Raw genomic sequence first — 18,466 nt, 5'->3', positions numbered from 1 at the left:
GATATCTTCTTGGGATTTTCTTTTTATTTTTTTACATATTATATATATATTTTTTTCCGGATTTCTTAGATAATCATTGGCACTGTTACATGTGATAATTAGACTATCTACGCCATTTTTTTTAAATTTGTGTCACATCAACTTAAGTATATTATTCAATTAATTATAAAAATAATTTATGTAATAAGTGTAATAAAGTAAACATTACATAATATCTGTACACGAGTTGTATAATGGTGTACTATAATTGCATTTTTAGTAATCGCAAAAATTTGCAATACAAAGTTATTTCATTGTTACCTTATTAGTAATCAAAATATATAATAAAATATAATTGTTAGACTATTGATGTATAATGTATAAATTTTATTAGCTATACTGATATTAAGTATTGTTTAATATATAAATCTGTTTATAAAACAATAAAATGATTTTATTTTTATTTTTTTATAATGTGACATGGCCTTCCTAAATTAGAAAGTATTTTAGCAACTTTTAGTAGCGTAACATTGACTTTTCAGACTTTCAGGGGTAACAATCGAATGTAACCATTCAGAGGTCACTGAATCCGGTTAGCATTTAACGTGTTTGATACATGATGGATTAAAAGCCTTTAAATGGTTAAAAAACCTTACTTTCTCTAAACTATCAAGTGGTTTAGCAGCTTTTAAAAGCAAAACAATGTTATTCTGCCTAAAATATAACAACTTATCACTCCTGAATTGATGTCTCTTTTATCTAGCTTCTCTCTCTTTATAACATCTAACATTTTTCCTATTGCATCTCACCATTTCTCTATTATGTCTCACATTTATCATAATATACACAAATAACACATATAATACACATTCAACACATGTATGCATGACAATATATTAAACATGTTGGAGAAATTTGACTTATTTATGCCATGAAAGATGTTGAGTTCTTTTTCATGTGGATGAGGCATAAGGTCGGATAAAACACACATTATACAATGATATTACTTATTAGCTATTGTAGTTTTAACGATGTTCTCTTGAGCTACAAAATTCGTATAAAGACTTTTTCTAAATGTTATTCTATTTAAGAAATACACAATATAATACTTAAATAAATTATTCTGATTTCTGATAATTCTTTCCCATATGAGTAGAAATAGAATGTCATTTTCATGAAAAAAATAAATAAATTATTATTATGATCAAGTTTAATGAAAAGGTTCTTGCCTTCTGGGGACACCGTTTTCTTGTGAAAGGGTAGAAAGGTAATACCAGACGTTTCTTCTAAACTTCTCTTCAAAGCCAAACCCCATGTGCTTTGCTTGATGCCCATTCCCCTATAAAAACATAACCCAAAATCCTGCACAACACCAACTCCAAGTTCGCGCCCTAAATCTTCAATCTTTTCTGCGAATTTCTAACTTCTTCACACAGATTGGCGATATGGTGTCGAGCATAGATCGATCGGAGATAGCTTTCTTTGACCTGGAAACAACTGTCCCGACCCGACATGGTCAGGGGTTTGCCATCTTAGAATTCGGTTCGATACTGGTTTGCCCTAGGAAGCTCGTTGAGCTCGAAAGCTACGAGACGCTGGTAAGACCACATGACCTATCACTCATTTCCACCTTGTCCGTTCGCGCCAACGGCATCACCGCCGATGCTGTCGTTTCCGCCCCGACCTTCTCTGACATCGCGGATAAGGTTTACGACATCTTACATGGTAATTTGAGCTTCAGTATCTTCCTACGCTAGTAAGTTTCTCTGTAAACATTTAACTAATTGAATTGGGCGTTTGTTGTATCTTTTGGTAGGGAGGATATGGGCAGGTCACAATATAATTAGGTTTGATTGCGTGAGGTTAAGGGAGGCGTTTGCGCAGATTAACAGACCACCACCGGAGCCCAAGGGAACCATTGATTCATTGGCTTTGTTGACACAGAGATTTGGGAGGAGAGCTGGAAACATGAAGGTATAAATATAATCGTTCGTCCTTTACAGTTTACACTCATTTTGGGTGTTTAAATCGATTCTCAACTATTGCTATGCTCATCCTCTTCCTTCTCTTTTGTTCAGATGGCCACTCTCGCAGATTATTTTGGGCTTGGAAAGCAATCACACCGGTAAGTCTGGCATTTTAACAACACAAACGTGTATCACATACCATAAAAAATACAAATTTTAACATTTTTAATAACATTTTCAGAAGTTTAGATGATGTGCGAATGAATCTTGAAGTTCTCAAGTATTGTGCAACTGTTCTTTTCTTGGTAAGCTTTTAAGCAATGCTCATTCATTATCATTTGTGAAGAAGATGAGCATTTCTGTATAACAAAACTATGATATGCTCTTCATGTAGGAATCAAGTCTTCCAGATATATTTACAGAAAACAGTTGGGTTTCCCCAAATGCCACCACAAGAACCCGTAGTAATGCAAATGCAACTGGCCCAAGCACTAGCCCATCATCTTCCAATTCCCCTCCAAATCAATCAGCTTCTGGTGTTGGTCAACAAGCTCAACCCGACCCGTTTGACTTGGGCCCACTTATAGACAAAATTGAAAACGAAGCCATGGAGGAAGAACCACCAACAGCAGCTGCTGAAACTGCCGCCATCAGTGACACTGACACCATTGAATTTCTTGACCCTGATCAAGTTTCCATACCCTCTGTTACTATATCTCTTGTCCCCTTTTTTCGTGGACCCCAAAAGATACAAATCCTTCACAGAAACACCCCATTGCAGATCCGATGTAATGCCTTGAAGATACGTTTTGGAATAAGCACAAAGTTTGTTGATCAAGCAGGAAGGCCTAGACTAAGTTTTGTGGTTGATGCGCCCCCAAATCTTTGTGGTGTTCTTGATGCATGTGATAATATTGCCAAGAGATTTGTGGATTCTGATAGTAACTCAGAATGGAGACCTGTTGTTAGCAGAAAGCCTGGGTTTTACAACTCACCTACTGTTAGATTACAGTAAGTCTTTTTCCCCATTTTTAAGAACAATATGTGGTTTGTAATTTAAAAAAAAAAAATGTTAAATATTGTTATTGGAATTTTACAGGCTACCTACTGTAGCTGAAGGAGATAGTGCAAGATGGATTACAGAGATATACCAGAAAGAATCATCTTCGTTGTCTGTGGAAAGGGTTATGTTTAGTAGGTATGACGTGGCAGAACTTGAGGCTTTGATTCGTCCAGGTTCCTTGGTGGATGCTTGTTTTCTTTTGGATCCATATGACTACAGACAGAGTGCTGGAGTTCGATTAGTGGCTAAGAAACTGATTGTTTGATTCTAATTGAAGGGTTTTGGTGTATAGATCACACACTAATGGCTGACTTCTAGAAAAAGAATCTTGGTTTAATGTTTGTAAAGATTTGGAAAGGAAGAAATTTGTTTTATTGTTGATGTAGAAGGTGAATGACTGATCCTAGGGTTTCGAATTCATCAATGCAAAATGTTGTTATTCTTTGTTCTTTTTTCTATTTGATAAGTAGAGCTGTAGAGATGACCAAAAGGTCTTTTTTTTTTTTTTGGAAATAAGTGGGCATAGGGGAGCAAAAGATTTGGTAAGTGCTTTTGCCACCGGGTTCGGCCCGGTTAAAGAAAGCCCATACCAGTTATGGAAAGCCAAACAGGGTACGATCAGTTATAAGATTTTTGGGTCCCAAGGGGTTGATGGGTTGATTATGTGAAAGGTTTTAACTTTTAAATGGCATCACATGTTTAGGTGCCAAGGTGGGACTTGAGTGGGCAATTGTATATATATTAAAAAACACATAATTCTAGATTTATATTAAATATATAAAGTTTTTAGAAGTTTATCCACACCTAATATCAAAAAGTTAATAAAAATTCAATGGTCTAATGTGTAATTGGAAAAAGCCGGAAAAAAAAAAGTTAAAAACTCTTGTAACAAGGCACAAATACACCTAGCCAATCCTTTTCCGACTTCACAACTCACACCTAACACGAACGCTATATATATTTTTGAGACGACATACTCATGTTTCAACGTCATGTCTATTAGTATTTGATATTGTTTATTTCATTTATTCTATCAAAACACTCAAAATATTCATTAGTAGTAACAAACACATTAAGTAAGCAATCTCAAACACCCTCTAAATCACCTTTGTAAAGAAAATCGGTTAAAAACACCCTATAAGCGAGTATGTATGTTATGTAAAAAAGAAATAATGTTTGAGGTGGAAACAAAAATCTTGGATTTTTTTTTCTAATGGTGGATGGGCATGTCAAAGCCTAGTCTATACCAGTTTATAGACCGAAATGAGACCGATTCAACATTTATTTTCTAAAGACCAATTTAAGATTGTAACAAAATTGACCTACGGTCGGTCTGAAATAGCAAGCCAATCTGAGACCGTTTGGTCCTAAATAGGTTTGGATCGATCTACTATATGCACATGATTCAAATTGGTCTGAATATTCACCTTTAAGGGAGATCAGTATGCCCAAAAGGAATTAGCGAGATGGAAACCATCTGGAGGCAGTACTCAGGGGCGGAACACAATCATTACAACTAGGGGGCCGGAAACCTAAATTCTAAAACAAAACAAAACCATATAATTCAATATGGTTCAAAGTTATAATACATCAAACAATTAAGACAAGACAACTATTAAGATATATTCTTACATTGTTAATCAAACTAGAACTTATTTTCTGGTTTATTATGTAATCGTATTTTAGAACAAAACCATACAATACAAATACATGAATATTGATTTTGTATTTTTGACATGGTATCTTTTATATCACTTAAAATAAACAAATATTATTTGTTTATATATGGAAAGGGTTGTTGTTAATGAAATTATTTCAATTTTTACTTAGCGGATTATTTGGATGTGAATTCATTTTAAATAGAGATGATTGTATATAAAAAAGTTGTAAATATATAATTTAAATCTTCAAATAAAATAATAGAAGAAAACTAAGGTAACTCGTTTCATTACCCATCTTATTTGATTCACTAAATTCAACCACAATATTAATTTTATTAATTATATATCTTTTTCGTCGTAATCTAAAACCTCATTTAAAATTGATATACTCTTATCTAAAAGTAATGACAAGGTCAACAGCATGTGAGTGAGATGAGTTATGTAATATATTTTCTAAAGTATCTGAGAATTATTATGATTAACAGTAGATGGAAAAGAGTTTTATACAAAAGGAATTGTTTACTGCGTATATATATCATACATAGAAGGATAAAAAGCTGGGGGGCCATGGCCTCCCCCAGCCTCTCTTGTGTTTCGCCACTGGCTGTACTGCAATGGAACCAAGGACGTAGCCCGTGTTACCCTTTAATTTTTCAACCGTAATGTAAAGGATTTAGAGAAAATTTTAGGCATAATTTAATTTTTTCAAAGTGATACCCCAAAATAATGTATGCTACCCTTTATATTTTGTTTGAGGTCGACCCTTGCCTTTTAGATAACTCAAGATTCCTTCATACACAAGATGCCTATACCAATCAAGTTGTATCTCTATGCATTTATAAATGTGTAACACAATCTTTCGTTAGTAGTTGGATAAAAATAATATTTGATCGTTTTGATGTGGCGCCGATGTAAAAAAATGTTAGAAAAAGAAATTATGAAAATAACTCATACCCTCCTACATAATAGATGACAAATTATGGGTCCCCTATCCTCTGGTCTTTGGTGTCCAATTAGGCCTAAACCCCCTGTCCCCTCTATCAATATGATCATATCTGCTCTTTTCTGACGTGGAAAGATCTCTTTTTTTGTGACGTGGCCTCTTCTCTATCCCTAAATAAACTATCCTCACGCGCTCCACAAATCATTTTTTTGTGCACTTTTCTCCACGTCCGCCTTATGTCTAACGTACGCCGATACCCTACGATACGCCCATCCCAACTCCGATCCTACCAGATCTAACGTCTCAGGATATTCGCCTAACCATGGCGCATGGTAGCATCCACCACTGTGGAAAGTGAATTTGCGAAGTATCCACTACAAGATCCAACACCAATCAAAGATCTCGTTCTCTCTCTCACACACTTACGCTAAAAACCAAAACTTCCCTGCCGAATTCGGCATGCTAACTTCTGACGTTTGATCGGCGGGATTCGAGATAGATTTGAGTCGTTGCTTTAGGTATTTTAGATTGCGACAGACTTTTCGTTTTTGGTTCGGCTGAGTTTTCCGAACATCAGGAGGATTTGATTGTTTAATCTCCATTTCTGAACTTCTGATTCATTTTTCTTTTTCCATTTTTGTTTTGTGAGAACTGTGGTAATCTCATGTTGATAGAGTCAATAGAATTAGAAGCGATAACCCTAGATGACAAATCCTTTATATTTGAAGTCCACGAAATTTTGTGCTGTAATGGAAGTTCTCTAGTGTTGACTCCGTTCTGATACTTGTTTAATTTGGGGGATTGTCTAGGCTTCTGTGGTTGAAAGTGTAAGGATAGAGCGAGTCTGATTTGACTGATGTGGGAGATGGAACCGAAGGGAATCTCATTGGGCAGAGGTGGAGTTGGAGGAGTTAACTTTGGGAAGACTGGGGATGGGTTTATTGATCGCAGTAAAGTGAGAATTTTACTTTGTGACAATGATTCGAAGGGTTCAGGAGAGGTTTTTACTCTTCTTCGTAAATGTTCCTATCAAGGTATCGTACTCTAATTTGTAAATATGGGAGCTCATTTGAGGCGTTAGACCAGATCTAATTAGTTTATCATTGATATTTTCCTGTGCTGTTATGTGAGCATGTTTTGTGGTTTACAGTGATTTCAGTGAAATCACCGAGGCAGGTGATTGATGCTCTGAATGCTGAAGGACCCAACATCGATCTCATTCTTTCTGAAGTCGATCTTCCTATGGCCAAAGGCTTGAAGATGTTAAAATACATCATGAGAAAAGAGTTGCAACGCATTCCTGTGATCAGTAAGCTTTGTTGTTCATGGATTCATTTCTTGTTTTCATTTTCCAGTAGCTCATCCTTTTTCCTTCTCGCAGTGATGTCTGCACAGGACGAAGTTACCCTTGTTGTCAAATGTTTGAGACTTGGAGCAGCTGATTATCTTGTGAAGCCTTTAAGGACAAATGAGCTCTTGAATTTGTGGACACACATGTGGAGAAGAAGGCGAATGGTATGTATGCCTGTTATTATCATCTTGTAGAGTGAGAGATCATCGCATTTCTAACCTTTACTTTTTGCAATTGGCAGCTTGGTTTGTCTGAGAAGAAGCTCATGAACTGTGAATTTGATGTGGTACCTTCAGACCATAGTGATGTTAACACAAACAGTACTGTATTTTCTGATGATACAGATGAAAAGCCACGAAAGAGTGCCAATCTAGAGATGTCTGTATCAATCCATCGTGCAAACGAGGTGAAAATCATCTATAAATGAAGATTGCCAAGTTACATGGATTCAGTTTTGATAAAATTTGACTTGTTTCTTTTCAGATTAATGTGATATTAGCTCCTGGCCATGCTGATAAACAACTTATTAGTTTATTAAATAATCAGTCTAATCTACCAGAAACCAAAGGCCATCAACAAGGTGAATAATTCATCCGATCTAGATTATATTTTCTTCTATCATAACTTTGAACATAGTAAACTAACTAGTTGTATAAATATATTGAAAGCATAGTAAACCAAGTCTAATATCAAATATCTGGATTGTTTTCAGGGGAAGTTATGTGTGGTCCAAAGAAGAGTGAACTAAAGATAGGCCAATCTTCAGCATTTCTTACATATGTCAAATCAAGCATATTTACAAAAACTGCTCCAGTGGCATCAAGAATTGACAAAGTATCTGGTGGAGAAGTGGATCAAAATGTTAGGCCATGTGATGGAGGAAATGTTTCTCAAATAGAAGACTTTCATGGCAGTTCTGTGTCACCGGACGAGTCATCTACACCTCCTCTAGAGTTTCCCAAAGCACAAATAGAAGAAGGGTATAATCGTCATTCTGGTTATCCGTATTACCTTCATGGTGCAAATGCGATGAATCAGGTTATGATGCCACCACCATCATCAGCAGAAGCAGCAATGTATCATGTTCCACATTATCATCATCATCAGATGCCTGGGATGACATCATATCCGTACTACCCGGTTAATCTTTGTGTACAACCACCACCGGGGCAGGGGCAGAATGAGGGGAAAATGGATAGAAGAGAAGCAGCTTTGGTGAAGTTCAGGCAGAAGAGGAAAGAACGTTGCTATGATAAGAAAATAAGGTATGTGAATAGGAAAAAATTAGCTGAGAGAAGGCCTCGTGTCAGGGGACAATTTGTGAGAAAGGTTAATGGGATAGATGTGGATCTGAATGGGCATCCTACATCCACTACTCATATTCATGAATCATGATGATGATGATGATGATGATTGTTCTCCTCAATGACTCTGGTAACAAAACAAAGATCACCACTGGAAATTTGTGGTGATGACTGTTTCAGCAACAATTCTTGATTGGAATATATATATGTCAGTCAGCTTCTGGTATTTATTAATGATTGTCAATCTGAGGAAAGGAAGCCAGCATTCTTGCACTTGTGTTGTACAAACAAAAGGGAAGCTACAAATGGTAAATTAAAGATGGAGGAGGAATCTCTACTCATTTCAGACATGCCTTTCCTTTTTGGATGTTATTATGTACATTTATTTTGGTTAGGTAGCACTAACCTGTAAAAAAATTATAATTTGTTTGAGGTTTATTGAAATATACTTGCGTCACAAGAAAACACAAAGCAGAACTCAAGAATTGAGTGAAAACCCAAAATTGGAATACCACAAAGCCACTAATATTATTCTTGAAATTTCAATAATGTGAACGGGGGAAAAATAATTGACAAGGAATGAATAAAAAGAATGACATTAACCATATTATTTACCCATAATTTTTTCTTATTTGCTTTGAATTTTCAAGTAAAAAAAGACGTAACATAGTCACAATATGATGCAATTATCAACAGATTCATGCATCACGTTGTTTTAAAACGTATGTGCAGTTGCATTTAAAAACACTTTTAAATTTTAATTAAAAGCACTTTTTTAAAATTTAACTTTTAAACTTAAGAGGTATACTCCATTTCTGTAATTAAATAAAGCCCGATTATTAGAATACATCTCATCAATAACCATGTGTCATGAAAAATATAAACAATTTTATTTCTTTTCATGCTAGCACAAAAAAAAATAGAAAAAGTACAATTTATATGAACACCTGATATTATTATTTTATATTTAATCTTCTAAAATCCATCAATGTTGATAAATTCATATGATAAAAAGATCATAAATTCACATATAATTGATTTAATCAAATTACCTTGGACACTAAGCAAAAGCTTTCATAGCTCAGTTGGTTAGAGCACCCGTTTAGTAAGCGGGAGGTCTTGAGTTCGACTCTCAATGAAAGCAATTCTTTTTTTGAGTTTTTATAGGATGGACCAAAATTGGATATATTTTTTTATGGTTTCAGTTTACACTCAGCTCCTCGGGGTTTGTAGTCATGTTCATTTTGGTCCTAAATAGACAGGTTCTTGTAGGGGAAATATACAAGGATACTAAAGCTCGTAACAGATTTAAGGGCTTTCCAAGGGTCAAAAATACTCGTAAAAGATTTAAGGGTTTGTAGTCATGTTGTTGTTGTTTATTATTATTATTATGTATATTTTACAATGGCCAAAACTGTAAATTCTATTTATTGTGTTCATTTTGGTCCTCGACATCTCTAGTCATGTTGAATTTATTCATGTATTATATAAAAGAGGGTTATCAAAGTTTGTGAAAGCTTTCAAACAAACAACTCAATTATATAAATATCAAAGATTGTCACCGGTTTTTAAAAGCGGTTCATGTATGTCAACCCGGTCAAGAAATCATTGAAAAAAAAAACAACTAAAAACAGACATCTTTTGATTTATTTTTAAATTTTTTAAAATTCATAAATGGCAAGTAATATAATATTCAAAGGTATTTATAAGCTTTAAAAACTTAATTAAAATTAATTTAAATTTAAAGTTCCAGATTCATACAAGAAGACTTGGAGAAAACCTTTTCTTGATATAAAGGAAAACTTAGAAAAAAAAAACATGAATTAGAAATTAAGTAAAAATAATTCAAGATTTGGATGATCATACATCCTGAAAAAAAAAAGCATGAATTAAAATTAGAAGTCTTAAAAGATAAATTGATTTAAACCAAAATTTACGAAAACTTCTTTAGTGGTTAAACACCATTACCCCAACAAAACAAAAACAATTCTTGATCATCATTACATTGATTGATTAAGTAGTTAACAAAGTTATGAAAACCGGGACTAAATTAGAAATTAAGTAAAAATAATTCAAGATTTGGATGATCATACATTATGAACATATAACTATGAAGTCACATCTGAAGTACCTACCATATATTAATTTAAGACCTCTTGTTTCATGTAGTTTATGTAAGCAGCTTTCAATTTTTTTATGCATAGTTTCTTTAATCAGAATCAGAATCTGTAAATGGCATCTGGAAAGCATTAGGTGGTTGCATGTCAGTAATAGAAGGCGCTGCATCCTGCTTTTTATGGCTATTTGGCCTTCTCCTTCTCATTTTTGGTCGCTCATCACCCTGTCAAATACTACAATCGTCAGATACAAATGCAAGAAATAGCAACATTCCACTTCCAATTTCTTTTCGAAAAAAAAAACATTGGAATTAATACAAGAAGAAAGAGAGGTTAGCCAATGTTTACCTCGGTATTTGTTTGACTTGACTTAATGGACTGATTTCTCCTCAAATAAATGAAACCAAATGACATCAATGCCCCCAAAAGCAACATTGGACCAAACCTTGGATCTTCCATAACATCATGAATTCTTTCAGGGATGTTTTCAAGCCTCTGTTTCATTCCCCTGCTTGAAGAAATAATTTGTTCTCTACCCTTTGACCAAATAGGATCCACATCCTCAGCCACTAGCTCAGGAGTTGATGTTCTCTGCATTTAATCAAATTTTATATAAACACACATTTCACAATATAAGTATATAAGTTTTGTTTATAAAATTAAAAAACTCACATGAAAGGGAAGATCTCTAGAATCACCATCTTTGACTGTTTCAGAGATCCATTGTATTATCTGCCACAAATTCATACATATAAAAATATCAAGACTTGAAGAAAAACTTATCTAAAAAATATTTTTCATGGAGAGATGTTCAAATTCAAACCTGTGGGGCTTCATCTAAACCTTTGTAAAGTGCCACTAGTTGGGATGTGGGGTCCACATCCTTTGAAGCAATTGTAGCAAACATGTTCATTGAGTTTTTTTCATTGATTTTGTTAGCTTCTGTATCATTTCTTTTGTAACGTACAAGAAATAACCTTGGGACATCTGTTATGTCCCTCCTTGGTCCACATGTATCAAAACTCTCCTCCACATTTACATAAAACAAACAAAACCTCTGTAAACAAAAAAAAAATTAATTCAAATATTATCCCAAAATAAAAGATTAGTGTATGTAATTATGTATACCTTTTGTGCTTCACCATCCACCCAAGCAAATGTGAGTCTTTTTTCCTTCAATGCTGACATGGCGGATTGGTATTGGTCAACCTGATTTACATTTTCACCATCTGATAGCATCTCTTGGACCCTACGCATGGTCTTTAACAATATAATATATAATATTATTCTTTCAAGAAAATAAAAAAAAGACTATTGTTTTATGAATTAAGATATGAATCTTACTTCACGCATTTTATGGAGTTCTGTGCTTTGTCTTCCAATAAGAACAGCACAATACCAAACTGTGGTGTCATTTCCAGCACGTGAGTAGCCTTTTGGATCACAACCAAGCTCCATGGATGTAACACTTCTTAATTGGGGAAGCACTGAAAAAAATAAATAATTAAATATAATATTATTAAAAAAGATTGTCACAAAAATGATTTATGCACCTTGATGTTTATTTTGTTCCATGATATCAATAAGTCTTGAATTGTTAATTGAGCCATGGTAGACTAGAGGTTTGACACCAGGGTCTCTTAAAATAACAATTGCAGGAGCTTCTTCCACACCAAATCTGGAATTATTATTATATATAATAAAATTAATCATTAATTTAAACAGTCGGTTATAAGAAAAGTCAAAGTGGAAAATTACGTGTTTGACCAAAAGATAGATTCTTCTTCATTGTAAACCGTGAATGCGAATGAGGCATACGACCAATAATCTTTCGCCACTTGGCGCACGAATGGTGTGGCACGTTGTCCTGTTTTTGAAGCATAAATGACTTTGACCTAGTAAAAAAAATATTAAAATAAAAAAAAAGTTAAGAAAATATTGAACATTTGAATGTGAAAGAAAGTGTTGAAAGTTAAAATGTATATGTACCTTATGCCGACTCCCTTTTCCTAAAAAACTTTGTGCCTGTAATTAAACAGATGTTACATTTTATAACAATGTAATAAAAAAATTATGTATGTCTACTTGAGGAGAGAGATTATGGAAATTACCAAAGTGTCCCTGGAGTAGTATGAAATACGAGGTAAGCTTAGTATGGTTGTAGCAAACCAATCAGTAACAGCATCAACAGACAACTCACCGGTGTACCTAACAAATTGTAAAAGTATAATTTATAAAAAATTATTTGGAAGATTAATTATTTATTTTTTTATGTTTTAATAACAATAATATGGTTATTAACTTATTATTATCCGCATAAACTCACCTCACAATGCAATCTGAGGTTTTACAGCCAGGGGGAAAAGCCAAAAGTGAAGGAACACCTGTATCATATCAATAACTTGGAGAATTATTAAATTATCCAATATTTTAATAAAAAAAATAATATGGTTAATTATTATTATTTAATTATTACCAACCATTTCGATAGAAAGGAGCTCCTGTATATTTCTTCTCAGATAAATATGTTGCAAGCTTAAGATCCCTAATATCAATCATCCCGGTATTTGCTATACCATCCAATAAACTAGCTGAAATATATACAAGAAACCAAATGCTAAAAAAGTTAAAAATTAAACATCTTAGAAAAACACAAATAAAAATAATAATAAAATATATATACCAATTCTTTTCCAAAGACTAGAAAATTGGGCACATCGGCTGCTACCAACTGAATAAACTTGAACAAGCAATGCACTGCTGTTTTGTAGCTTAGAAATAAAATTATCCGATGAAATGGCATCAAAAACATGATCTGATTCTGTTACAAAATAAAATGAATAAACTGCATAAATAAAGATTATAGTTTTACAAAGGTAAATTTAAAGAAGCAGATAATTTAACGAACCAAATGAAGTGGGCTTCAATAATGGAAGATTAATATCAGAAAATGATGCACTGGAATATTTCTCCTTGACCTTTTCCATTACATGCTGCAGTCAACAAAGCAAGCATTTTTAATATTGCATAATTATATACAAAACTGAAAATGAAAATTGGATATTGCGACCATGTCAGAAGCTACTCACAAGATATTCATCAATGCTAAATATGTCATAATCTCTTTTCCATATGGGATTGCTCAGAAGTTCAAAAGCATACTGAATCTGCAATGCAACAATGTCACCATCAATTGTTCAAGTATTAAACATTAAGAACAAGAAAACGAAGAGTACAGTAAAGAATCACACCAACCTTAATCATATCAAGAGTTGAAGAAGGTTCACTATCGGTTTTCCTGGAATGTCGAAATTTTCAATTAGTAATGCTTTGTAAGTTATTCATCATTATTAGGGTTTAGACAAATAGAACTCGACGTCTTTCTTTGCCATAGTAAATAACTGGGGAAGTGAAACTATACAACTACAAGAAACTAAGCAGGTGTTAGGATTAACGCAAGGATAATTTAGAAATTACCAATTAGAAGAGAGGTGTTCGTAGGCTTCATTCACTTGTTCAATTGAACTGTAAGTTTTGATCCCAAGAACTGTAAAATCAAATAGAAAACGAATAATTAAGCTGTGAATTTGCAATGAGTAGAAGCTAAGTAGGTTAACATTGTTTGGAAAGTAAGGAGCCCCAAACCGTCGTAATGAGAAGGCGGGAAAGAACGAGGGAGAGCTACAAGCTGGAAGAACATGGAGGCGGAGAACAGGATCGCCGGTAGCCAATACGCCTTAACAATCGACGGCAAAGATCCCGATTTCGCCTTTGGAATCTCCGGGATCGTCGCTTTTGGATTCTCCGAAGTCGTCGCCATTGGAGGCTGAGCAAGGAGTTGGATTGTTGCAGTGATGGAAGAAGATTCTGTTTTCTTTTAGGATGTTTTTTTTTTTTTTTTTTTTTTTTTCTTTTGAAAGTTATGTGCACAAAAATAAAATATATATATATATATATATATATATATATATATATATATATATATATATATATATATATATATATATATATATATATATATATATAGAGAGAGAGAGAGAGAGGGTTCAATTGAGAAAAAAAAGGTTGATAATGGGGGAATCATTCTCGGTCCCTTATTTATTTTTGTGGCAAAAGCCTCCGTCGTGCCAGCGAAATGGGAAAGGATTAGACATGTGTTTTCCAACAAAACATGTTTCCTTAAACTATGCTAATCATTACTTTAATATATACAAAAACATAGTTTTTTTTTTCATTTTTTTAATTTTTAAGAAGCTATTTTTATCGAAAAATGATTTTAAATATACCAAAATTCATGATTTTTTATTCTCTACAAATAGACATCCATATTGATATAGTTTTAAGATAAAATAATTTTTTTTTATATTTTCAGCTATCGTTATTCATAAGTGAATAAAAATGTATCAAATTTTACTACAGTACATTCGTTATTCACTTATGAATAAAAAATATGATTAATTTTTTTATAATTTAAGTATCATTCATATATGAATATAACATATAATAAACATAGTATATTCATATTTAAATATTAGACGAAGCATTCACTTGTGAATATTACATAGTATATTCACTTGTGAATATTAGATGGTATATTTACTTATGAATATGATATGATATTTTCGTATGTGAATATTACATAGTATTACATGGTATATCACATGTGAATTTTACATAGTATATTCACTTGTGAATATAGGATGATATATTCACTTATGAATATTACACAATATATTCACATATGAATATTACAAGGTGTTTTCATAAATATATATAATTTTTATACGTTATTCACATACGAATAACATACAGACTTGCATATTTGTTTTTTGTTTTAATAATCATATATTGATTCAGGTCAGAAAACATATTCATATGTGAATATAATGTGGTAATTTAGTTTATGCATTTCATCAAACAGTTGGAGTGCATACAAGTTAACTTTTTTAAAAATGTTAAAAACATGATACTTCCAATTCAAGTTATCAATTCCAAATCATCATATACTTCCGATTTCGACTTTGAAGCGTGCAATTCCGATTTTCATTTCATTCCAAAAAAAATTCCGATTTCAATTTTGAAACCTTGGAATCCCGATTCCAGATTTCTTTGTAATATTGATAATCAAGACGCGAACTGTTCGGATTAGAATATATGTTCCAATTTCAAAAGCTTCCGACTTCAGATGTGACATCCTATGTCTGATCGATTTCACATTTTGATTTTGATTTCCGAAAATCCGATTAGGAACCTGTGAGTACCGATTCCGAGTCCTTCAATGTCGACTGTGACTGCGAGTCCATAACTCCAATTCCAATTTCATGAACAACAAAGAAATTCCGATTCCAACTGAGTTCGTTTGCGAATCTGGAAAATTCAAATTCGGAGTATTCAACAAAGAAATCGATGTTACGTATTTGAGATTGAAGGTTATTATCATATTTACAAGTTTGCCACCGTGTCTTTTTATGCTTAGATTAAATGAGTGGCTGAGAATGATTCCCCATTCTCAACCTTTTTTATTTTCTCAATTGAACTTACCTCTCTCTCTCTCTCTCTCCCTCTCTCTCTCTCTCTCTCTATATATATATATATATATATATATATATATATATATATATATATATATATATATATATATAGAGGTTCATTTGAGACCACCTATATTTTGTGAGACATGGGGACCAAATCTTAGCCTTTGATCAAAACTAATCTTGTGGCTCATAAAAAAAACATGATTAACACTAATTAATATAATTTACTAGTTAATTAGGGGTAGATTAGTCTCTAGATTAAATTTAAGATGATCAGAGATAATGCTAGCGTCATCTTCACTTCATCAAGAAATCATATGCTTTGATTCTTCTACCAATATATTTGCTAGATCAATATTCCTTGTTATCCAGTTCACTCTGATCGATCCTCTATCTCCTTAATTCTTCCATTCTTCATTCTTCATTCTTCTACATCTCCAATTGATAATCTGAGCGATTGAGGTTTATGTTCATCTATCGACACCAACAACTCATTACAAGATTGTTATCGATTTTAGCTCTGTGATCATCGATTTCATCCAAGGTAGAGGTTCAAGTGTTCAGATAATTTCTACTAATCTTCATTTTCAACAATTGCTATCGATATTTCAAACTGTGATTTTTACTCTACATCATGATTTCATCAATTGATCAAGGTTTGAGTTTTCATCACTTTCATTGTTACTTGCATATAACATGTTCAATTGTTAACCTGGTAACATGAAGTGATTAAATCATCAAGCTACTAGTGATTTCTCCAATTCATATATGTATGATTCGTGATTTCAGCAATTAAACATCATATTGATTGATTGAAATCAATTATTTTTCCTAATCAAATTCTTTTAAACTATACATGCATTCTACCTATTTGATGAAAGTCCTGAATGAATAAAGATTCTGATGTATCACCCCCTCTTTTCCACCAATAAAGTCCTTTTTAAGAATGAATATACTTCCAAAATATGAGTTAGAATTGGAGTAAAATAATTCAGTATTGACTAATCTTATTAAATTTACCTTAGTTTTGTTAAAATATGCCATTTTCTTTAAATACAGATTGTTGGAGATGTATTTTAGCACACTTTTGTTTGAATATGCTCTTGTTAATCTGTAGGAAAGGGAATGTACTAAAGAAAATATTAGATACTCATAAGAATGTATATTGTCCTGATTAGATCTATTGGATACCATCAATGATATGTATTACATGATGTGATTATCTAATAGTCTATATTATTCTGATTAGACTAATTTAATTCTATCATTGAAATGTATGAATATAATTTTGTAAATCCTAATCCATGTGAAGTTTGAATCACTTGTAAAAACATAACATTTATTTTAATCCACATCGATTCTAAAAATTCATTCATTTTTATTGCAGAGAAATTTAGTTAATGAAGTCCAACTTGAAAGGAACTTGAATGTTTCAAATTAGAAGTATTTACAACCATGTTGAGATTAAACAACATGTAATTGAAGGGTTTTAGGTAAAACAAATAAACTAGAAAAACAATTCCTAAGTTCACATGCAACCTACTTTGGATCTATGTTTTAACTATTGAACATACAACTTTGAATTGCAATACAAGAACCCTAGAGGAGAGAGGCTATTATCGAAAATAGTAAACTAGGGTTTAGGGTTTACATACCTTTCAATTGTTATAGCAAACAATTGATATTCCCTTGATCTTGATCTTGATCTTCTTGGAAGCTTTAGCACCACAAGTGTAATGCCTCTAATGGAGTCACACCCAAACTAGCAAGAAGGAAAGTAGAGGAGAGAGAGAGGAGAGGGAGTATGCAAAATCTCGGCCTTAGGGTTTCTTCAAAAGAAAGAGTGACCAAAAACATGAACCAGGAGGCTCCTTATATAGCTGAGGGATCTAGGGTTTAAGGGAAACCCTAGTTATCCTTTGCTTAGGGCCTAAGCAAACCCAAGGGCCTTATCCAAGCCCCTATGGACGAAATTATTAGGGTTTCCCCTAAAGATTTCGTCCACCCTCTTCCAAGGGGGTTCTAGAGCCTTCCACTCAACTATTAGATAATTGCAAACTAGTCCCTGCACCTTATAATTAATTCTTTTAACCCCAAAATCAATTCTGATTAATTTCTGGCTAACAATTAATTAAACATAATGATTTCTAATTAATATATTAATCCATTAACATATTAATAAATCATTTATATATATATTAATTTATTAATCTTATAAATTAATATCTCTCCTTTCATAATTTCCTTGTCTAGTTGCTAGGTTGAGGGCAACCCAAAAGGACTGTGCTGCTATCAATTCAAGTACATACCAATTATAGTTATGGGCTTAGACACCTAATCCAACAGTCTCCCACTTGGATAAGTCTGTAACTATAATTGCCAGTATGCCTTCTAAATTTGACCAGCAAATTGTAGCTTCCAAAAGCTGCTGCCGAACTCTGACCCAGTCAGTTACGTGTCCTAAGATAAGTGATCATATAACCCTTCGTTCTGCTTGATATCCCCAGACAAAAGACATGGAATGTAATCAATCTGTTTGTCCAGAAT

The 18,466-nt window shown here is 33.0% G+C and overlaps 2 protein-coding genes, 1 non-coding gene and 1 pseudogene across 4 annotated transcripts; 3 read left to right on the top strand and 1 right to left on the bottom strand.

Annotated features, from left to right (window-relative positions):
• Positions 1 to 1,314: 1,314 nt before the first annotated feature.
• On the top strand, positions 1,315 to 3,458 carry LOC145115357 (protein NEN1-like). The gene is made up of 6 exons (XM_079051632.1): positions 1,315 to 1,704; positions 1,796 to 1,953; positions 2,058 to 2,104; positions 2,188 to 2,251; positions 2,341 to 2,957; positions 3,046 to 3,458. The coding sequence occupies exons 1-6, from the start codon at positions 1,425 to 1,427 to the stop codon at positions 3,272 to 3,274; spliced, it is 1,395 nt and encodes a 464-aa protein (XP_078907758.1). The 5' UTR covers positions 1,315 to 1,424; the 3' UTR covers positions 3,275 to 3,458.
• Positions 3,459 to 5,905: 2,447 nt separating this feature from the next.
• Positions 5,906 to 8,714, top strand: LOC145117047 (two-component response regulator-like APRR1; annotated as a pseudogene). Its single transcript, XR_013712468.1, has 6 exons — positions 5,906 to 6,647; positions 6,764 to 6,922; positions 6,995 to 7,128; positions 7,206 to 7,370; positions 7,448 to 7,544; positions 7,677 to 8,714. The product of XR_013712468.1 is annotated as a two-component response regulator-like APRR1 (transcript).
• A 624-nt stretch (positions 8,715 to 9,338) lies between these two features.
• TRNAT-AGU (transfer RNA threonine (anticodon AGU)) lies at positions 9,339 to 9,412 on the top strand. Its single transcript has one exon. It is a non-coding gene; the product is annotated as a tRNA-Thr (tRNA).
• Positions 9,413 to 10,248: 836 nt separating this feature from the next.
• On the bottom strand, positions 10,249 to 14,277 carry LOC145117104 (DNAJ heat shock N-terminal domain-containing protein). The gene is made up of 18 exons (XM_079053412.1): positions 14,031 to 14,277; positions 13,863 to 13,932; positions 13,641 to 13,683; positions 13,475 to 13,552; positions 13,294 to 13,378; positions 13,069 to 13,206; positions 12,866 to 12,976; positions 12,712 to 12,769; positions 12,497 to 12,593; positions 12,375 to 12,410; positions 12,144 to 12,280; positions 11,939 to 12,063; positions 11,730 to 11,872; positions 11,514 to 11,645; positions 11,209 to 11,442; positions 11,058 to 11,117; positions 10,734 to 10,976; positions 10,249 to 10,609 (listed from the first exon to the last, which is right to left on the bottom strand). The coding sequence occupies exons 1-18, from the start codon at positions 14,203 to 14,205 to the stop codon at positions 10,478 to 10,480; spliced, it is 2,097 nt and encodes a 698-aa protein (XP_078909538.1). The 5' UTR covers positions 14,206 to 14,277; the 3' UTR covers positions 10,249 to 10,477.
• Positions 14,278 to 18,466: the final 4,189 nt, after the last annotated feature.

The sequence above is a fragment of the Lactuca virosa genome, chromosome 5 (genome assembly GCF_052849685.1).
Source record: "Lactuca virosa cultivar CGN04683 chromosome 5, Lactuca_virosa_CGN04683_v6, whole genome shotgun sequence".
Taxonomy (NCBI): domain Eukaryota; kingdom Viridiplantae; phylum Streptophyta; class Magnoliopsida; order Asterales; family Asteraceae; genus Lactuca; species Lactuca virosa.
The sequence above is the reverse complement of the archived record's forward strand: the minus strand, read 5'-3'. Positions and strand labels throughout refer to the sequence as shown.